Source organism: Oncorhynchus masou, chromosome 2 (assembly GCF_036934945.1).
Source record: "Oncorhynchus masou masou isolate Uvic2021 chromosome 2, UVic_Omas_1.1, whole genome shotgun sequence".
Taxonomy (NCBI): domain Eukaryota; kingdom Metazoa; phylum Chordata; class Actinopteri; order Salmoniformes; family Salmonidae; genus Oncorhynchus; species Oncorhynchus masou.
Window position 1 is genome coordinate 39,301,969 of NC_088213.1, and position 7,500 is coordinate 39,309,468.

The window sequence follows — 7,500 nt, forward strand, 5'->3', positions numbered from 1 at the left end:
GTCCACAGCTACTGGGTGTAATCTACGTCCACAGCCTCACAGCTTCACATCCCAGTCCACAGCTACTGGGTGTAATCTACGTCCACAGCCTCACAGCTTCACATCCCAGTCCACAGCTACTGGGTGTAATCTACGTCCACAGCCTCACAGCTTCACATCCCAGTCCACAGCTACTGGGTGTAATCTACGTCCACAGCCTCACAGCTTCACATCCCAGTCCACAGCTACTGGGTGTAATCTACGTCCACAGCCTCACAGCTTCACATCCCAGTCCACAGCTACTGGGTGTAATCTACGTCCACAGCCTCACAGCTTCACATCCCAGTCCACAGCTACTGGGTGTAATCTACATCCACAGCCTCACAGCTTCACATCCCAGTCCACAGCTACTGGGTGTAATCTACGTCCACAGCCTCACAGCTTCACATCCCAGTCCACAGCTACTGGGTGTAATCTACGTCACAGCTTCACATCCCAGTCCACAGCTACTGGGTGTAATCTACGTCCACAGCCTCACAGCTTCACATCCCAGTCCACAGCTACTGGGTGTAATCTACGTCCACAGCCTCACAGCTTCACATCCCAGTCCACAGCTACTGGGTGTAATCTACGTCCACAGCCTCACAGCTTCACATCCCAGTCCACAGCTACTGGGTGTAATCTACGTCCACAGCCTCACAGCTTCACATCCCAGTCCACAGCTACTGGGTGTGGAGGGAGAGACATAGTCTGAAGAAGAGGGACCAAATCCAACAAAAGTCTGCGTCACATGAGCTTCCTATTCTTAATCCAGCACTGAGAGGACAGAGATAGTGACAGGGAAGACAGAGAGGGATGAATAGAGCATGGATATGAGTGGAAGGCTGAGCAAGATGTGTGGAACATTTTAGAATGGTAGGAGGGAGATATGGCAGATGGGAAGTGTGTATGGCTGAGACTTAAAGTGAGAAACAGACAATAACAGTTCAGCCCGACGTCTCTATATTACTCTCACCCACAGGTTGACTGTGTCAAACCTTGTTATTTCTCGCTGTTTAGCAGTGCAACCTATTAAACCTTCTGATTTCCCACTGCTTCCCGACCCGAATCTCCTTATTAAAGATGTTGAACGGCTCGCTGGCTGCCTCCTGCAGCCCTGCCCACTCACTGTCTGTTCTCCGCTGTGCTTTACCTTGCTGTGCTGTTTATCCCCCCCATGGGCCTTTGTACCAAGCATGTGGCATATAGCACAGACCTGCCTCTGCAAAACACCCCTGCATGTCCTACATTCTCTGCTGTTCCCCTGGGATTAAAAGCCCAATGTAGCCATGTGTACATTATATCAATATCTAATCATTTCTGGATAACAATTATGTAGCTTACTGTAGTAGAAATAAACAAAAACAGCTTTTTAGCAAAAAACGACCGTATTTCTCAAGCAATAATTTGCAAGGACTCTCTGGGAGTTGTCTGAGTGGGGAGGGGGAAATTGAAAACCAGCTGTTATTGGCAGAGAGGTTTGGAACTCTGTTATTCATCTATTAACTAATTCACCAACTGGTGATGTCACCAGGCAAGCCAAAACTCCACCCATGCAAAACATGCTGATTAGAAGGTCCTTGGTAGATTGTATTTTCAACCAGAAACTATCAGGAAATAATATCATTTTTGTTCACTCTTTTACACTGTTAGTTTCATCAGCTGTTGCACAATATGATACAAAACACAGGAGAAACCATTTTGACTGCACCAGGCCTTTAAGTGATAGAGCACCGAGCCAGTATGGCAAGTAGCCTGCGTGTAAAGCAGGGCTGTTCAATTCCGGTCCTGACCGAAACACTTCTGTTTTTTTTGTTTCTACCTGGTAGTTAATTGCACTCACCTGGTTTTCCAGGTTTGAATAAGTCCGTTATTAGGAGGATAGGATGAAAACCAGAAGTGTTTCTGCCCTCCAGAACTGACATTGAACAGCCCGGGTTTAGAGAGAATGGCATCCTTTTCCATTAGTGCATTATAAATTGAATAGGGAACTATTTGGGATGAGGCCAGTGTCTGTTACTGCCCAGCTTGGGTCTGTATGAGATTACTGGACAGGTCTGAGGTGATTTGTTCTGGGCCCGACAGAGCAATGGATGTTGCCCTACCAGGGAGGAAGATGCCTTTGGTTCTGCTTGTTAACTTTTCCATGGCTCATAATCTTTGTCCCGGTCTGATGTGGGTCAGATAGATACGTGCTTCATACCGAAAGCATTGTATTGAGTTATGGATGTGTATAGTGTAGGTTTGCAGGGCATATGGTATCTTTTAGAGTGCCCATTGGTCTGTCCTCTCCTCTAAATGTAATACGTGTTATATTTCTCTCTCAATCCAGCCAGAGATCTAGACCCTGTCTGTTCTGCCTCCTGACTTTGACGGCTGGAACAGTGAGATCATAGTTAAATGAGTCGCATTATTGTAAACTCCCCCTTCTCAAGGGTACGAGCCATGGGGCTGAGCTTGTCCAATCAATAGACAAATTAACCGGACAAATTAAATTTGGGTGATTACGTACTCCTGCAGAATGGGAAACAGGCTCTCAGGGCTCGGCTGGGGATCCAGTTTACACCTCGTTGCCAAGAGTTGCATCCAGCTCCAAGGATAGAGCAGAAAAAATGGCACCACTCACTTTGTCTCATTCTGACCTGATGGCAGCCTATTTATCATGCTTTTAATATGTGGAATTCAGATTTTCTTAATAAATGCAACTAAAAAGCCCGATGTTTCAAAAAATGATTGAGTAATGGTATGGAAATAAACTCAATGAATGTAATGTTTATATGCTTGCAACAATGTAAGCCAATTTATATGGTTGTCTTGCAAGGTTATTGCATTTTTTTACCCATAATAAATTGAATTATAATACCCGGCTGAATGTAAACATCTCAGGCATTTGGCATTGGGCTATTTTGACATATTTTGCTTTATGCAGTACTACTGTTGGTGGTCTCAGAAGGAACTGGGAAACAGGCTGACTGAGAATGAGGTGAACCCCCCGCCCAAACACGCACACAACACCCCAACACACACACACACATGTGTAGACACAGCATCTGGCAGATGAAAGCCAGCAGAGAGATACACTGAGTGTGAAACGCACATTGCGGTCAATTTGCAGAAACCTGTTTCACAGTCTTTTAGCGCTGCACCCGTTTCAAATATCGCTTTTAAGTTTGGGTCCTGTTTCCTGGGGGTATGGGGGTGTTTGCTGACAGTCAATTTATATTAAAGGCACCACAGTCACAGACTCTCTTTCTCTGTTGCTGGGTTGCTAATTTGTATACACTGAGTGATTTGTAATGCTGTTTATGCAGTCCATATTCTCCCGGCCTCAAACATATTCCCTTCAGGAACTTCAGAAAAGAGGCAATTTTTCATATTTAAGTGGGAGTGCCATGCTTTGGGGGCTGAGACCCCCTGGCTTCCCCCTCACCAAGACGCTCGACAGGGAAGGTTCATCTGCAGGGATGTCGAGGAGGAGACCATGATGAATAAGGGATGAGGAGGGGAGATTAGCCGTGACCGCGCTGAGTCCGCCAACCGGAGTTTAAGAGCAAAAGCTTGTAGTAACCTGAATACACCCAGGCGTATTCTCCCTGTCCAAGATCATTTGATACGGCACAACATAAAGCCCATTTGGCCTGTCTGCCCACCCTTCAGCCTCCTTGCCTGACCAGCCCAGCCGGTCCATGCCCGTGCAGGTTCTCCTCTCAGGCACTCAACACCCCTCTCCTGTCCTTCCCTCTCTCTTTTCATCTCAACCAAGCCTTCCACCGTTCACACCTGTCACCCCGCAGTCTGTCCCCTTTTTTCCTGAAATGTCACGTCAGCCCCAACAAGGAGGGTCGGGACCCTTGTCAGATTGAGACACCCTGTGGGACAGTGTCAGTCTTTTGCTTGATGGTGGTGGCCACTGTGGGCCTTTCACATGAAAAGGGCTTTTCACTCAGGCTTAGGCTGGGCTCTGTACATCAGTGACTTACTGCGAGCTCAAAGTAATCTCTGTCTGAGCACAGGTTGCCTACTGGGAATCCACTGTGAGAACACTGCAGAGAGACAGGTGGGAGAGGGAGAGAGAGAAAAGGTTGGGGTTATAAAAGAGGAAGACACGACAAGCCAGACCGAGGGACTGTCATGGAGAGAGGCCGGGCGGAAGAGAATGGGATGACAAAAGCCAGAAAACGATAAAGACCTATGGAAGAGGGAGAACAACCTTCTCTGTCGAAAACAGAGCATTTGCGAGCCTAGAAAATAGAGCGACGTGGAGTTTATATTTACAGCGCTATTCTCTCCTGAACTCTTAAACTGTGGATGTCATGTTGATTTATGGAGAAACAGTGGTTGGTTGACATGTTGTTTACCCACAGTCCTTTGCAAACAGTATAAAGCATACAACGAGTCTGAACTGGTTCATTAATTTTTAATTTCCCATTTGACTAAGTCAGAAAATAGAATCACTTTTTAATGTTTATTGTCTTATAGCGGGTGGGTGGGGGGGGGGGGCATAATTGCATGGCGCCAGGCACTGTTGTAATCCTTATTGTGGGGTGAGCATGATGACGTCGGACTGTTAGTTAAATTTAACTGGTTTACTATTAGCTTTGCACCTTTTACTGTTGTTGTTTTTCAGTTTCTAATACTGGCCCAGGTTATTAGATGTCATTTTAAGTGCGTCATCTTTCTGAACAGACTGCAGAAAGCACTGAGGTGGTGCCTGTTTTTACTTTAATCTGGGGTTGGGTGAGCACACACCACTCTTACAGAATTTCGACCGTTTAAAAAAATAATATTTTTTTTATTTATTTCACCTTTATTTAACCAGGTAGGCTAGTTGAGAACAAGTTCTCATTTCCAACTGCGACCTGGCCAAGAATAAAGCAACGACAAAGCCAAGCAGTGCGATACAAAACAACAACACAGAGTTAAGTTGACCGCAGGTCAGTTGACCTTGATTAGTTGGCTGTGCTTCGCTGTGGTTGCTTGTTCTTGGTGTGTTGCAGTGATCAGATGAAATGTGTACAGAAGTGACGGCCTCAGGATAAAGTGGTCTGTGTGTGGTTGTATCTGATCCTCCCTGGCATTAAGAGTATGTGATGGGGGTTGTGGATGGTCATCCCTGGGGATGGAACCACCATGTGTGACCTCATGTCGGTGTCCTCTCTCTCTCTCCCCTCAGAGCTGATCGATGGCACTCCCACACTCAAGATAAACCATGGCTCGGGCACACTGGTCTTGCAGTTGCCAGGCAACGTGAACGTGGCGGACAGACGGTGGCACCGTCTGGATGTGAGGAGCAACAGTAAGGTGGGTGTCTGAAGTCTGAGCTGCTGCCAAACTTATACCATCCCATGGACCCCCCCCTCCACACACACACACACACACACACACACACACACACACACACACACACACACACACACACACACACACACACACACACACACACACACACACACACACACACACACACCTCCCCCAACACTAGCCATATGATGTTCATTCTTCTAGAACTCCGGGGGAAGTTTAATGCAAACTGGTAGTGTCTCTACTAGACTAGACCTTTTTTCATGACATCGTCTGGAGAAGTTGGAGGGTTTGAGTGGTTTGGATTCAGTGGAGAGCGAATGGATACCTCCTGGATACATTACTGTGTACGGCCACTGTGACTGTATGACAGCGCTAACAACAACTTTGTTCGTCTACCAGGTCTGAAAAACAAACTCAGGGTTATTCTGGAAATGGTCAATGTATTATATAAACAGTGTCATACAAACACTGTATTAGTATTTGTATGCCATTTACAAACTCAAAATTAATACACCTCAATGTCTGCTATGAAGTAACTTGCTGAATATGCTTGTTGAAAACAATGAACTGGTTTCGAGTAGATGTTGAATAGGACCTTTTAGAAGCAAATTTGTTACATTTGTATGGTTGGTTAGTTCTTGCAGTAGAATATAGTACAGTACTGATGTGCTGATATTGCCGATGTGCTGATATTCCTGATGTGCTGATATTCCCAATGTTTTTATATTCCCGGTGTGCTGATATTCCCGATGTCTTTATATTCCCGGTGTGCTGATATTCCCGATGTGCTGATATTCCTGATGTGCTGATATTCCTGATGTGCTGATATTCCTGATGTGCTGATATTCCTGATGTGCTGATATTCCTGATATGCTGATATTCCTGATGTGCTGATATTCCTGATGTGCTGATATTCCTGATATGCTGATATTCCTGATATGCTGATATTCCTGATATGCTGATATTCCTGATATGCTGATATTCCTGATGTGCTGATATTCCTGATATGCTGATATTCCTGATGTGCTGATATTCCTGATGTGCTGATATTCCTGATATGCTGATATTCCTGATGTGCTGATATTCCTGATGTGCTGATATTCCTGATATGCTGATATTCCTGATATTCCTGATGTGCTGATTTTCCTGATGTGCTGATATTCCTGATGTGCTGATATTCCTGATGTGCTGATATTCCTGATATGCTGATATTCCTGATATTCCTGATGTGCTGATTTTCCTGATGTGCTGATATTCCTGATGTGCTGATATTCCTGATATGCTGATATTCCTGATGTGCTGATATTCCTAATGTGCTGATATTCCTGATATGCTGATATTCCTGATATTCCTGATGTGCTGATTTTCCTGATGTGCTGATTTTCCTGATGTGCTGATATTCCTGATGTTCTGATATTAGCTGATGTCTTGATATTTCTGATGTCCTCATAATCTGGATGTCCTTATATTCCGGATGTCCTGATATTTCCGATGTGCTGATATTCCTCATGTGCTCCTGTAGGAGGTACGCTTCACACTGGACCGCTGTGCCGGGGCCACCGTCATGGAAATGGAGGGAGTGGGCAGCTGGCTGACCACAGAGGACCACTCATCCTGCGAGGTCACTGGGGTTACGCCCAACCTGGACAGGTAGCCTACTCACGCCTCTCTCTCTCACTCTCTCTTGCTCTCTCTTTCGCTCTCTCTATTTGTGCCTGTCTGTTGCTCTCACTCTTTCTTTTTTTCTTTCTCTCTCCCTCTAGCTCTCTTTCATTATTTCTCTCTCTCATTCTCTCTCCCTCTGCCTATCTGTCTGTCTCTCTCCATCTCTCTCTCCATCTCTCTCTCCATCTCTCATGCTCTCTCTCTCCCTTTCCCTGTCTGTCTTTGTCTCTCTCCTCCTTTACACAGAATACACACCTTTCACATAGTCAAACTCAGAACACCAGATTGGTGGGGGACAAAGCCATGTATTACGGGTTGAAAAAAGTACTGCAGTAGAAAAATAGGAACGGATAAGTGTATGAAAAGATACTGAAAAGTACGGACAATGTTGTTATTTTATTCCTCAGGCACCTGAACGGGACCCAGGTGTTACAGCTGGGTGGAGTCAATGAGGACCTGCCCTATGTCTACCCGCAGTTACAACACAAACACTTTACTGGCTGCATCAGGAAC

The 7,500-nt window shown here is 45.5% G+C and overlaps 1 protein-coding gene across 1 annotated transcript in view; it reads left to right on the forward strand.

The window, feature by feature from the left end:
• LOC135504728 (neural-cadherin-like) overlaps nt 1-7,500 on the forward strand; it is a 228,295-nt gene that overhangs the window by 193,571 nt on the left and 27,224 nt on the right. The window contains exons 24-26 of the mRNA XM_064923548.1: nt 5,192-5,319; nt 6,845-6,972; nt 7,395-7,500. The exon at nt 7,395-7,500 is cut by the window's right edge and continues 18 nt beyond it. Of these exons, the coding sequence (XP_064779620.1) occupies nt 5,192-5,319; nt 6,845-6,972; nt 7,395-7,500 (362 nt within the window). The remainder of the gene's footprint in view (nt 1-5,191; nt 5,320-6,844; nt 6,973-7,394) is intronic.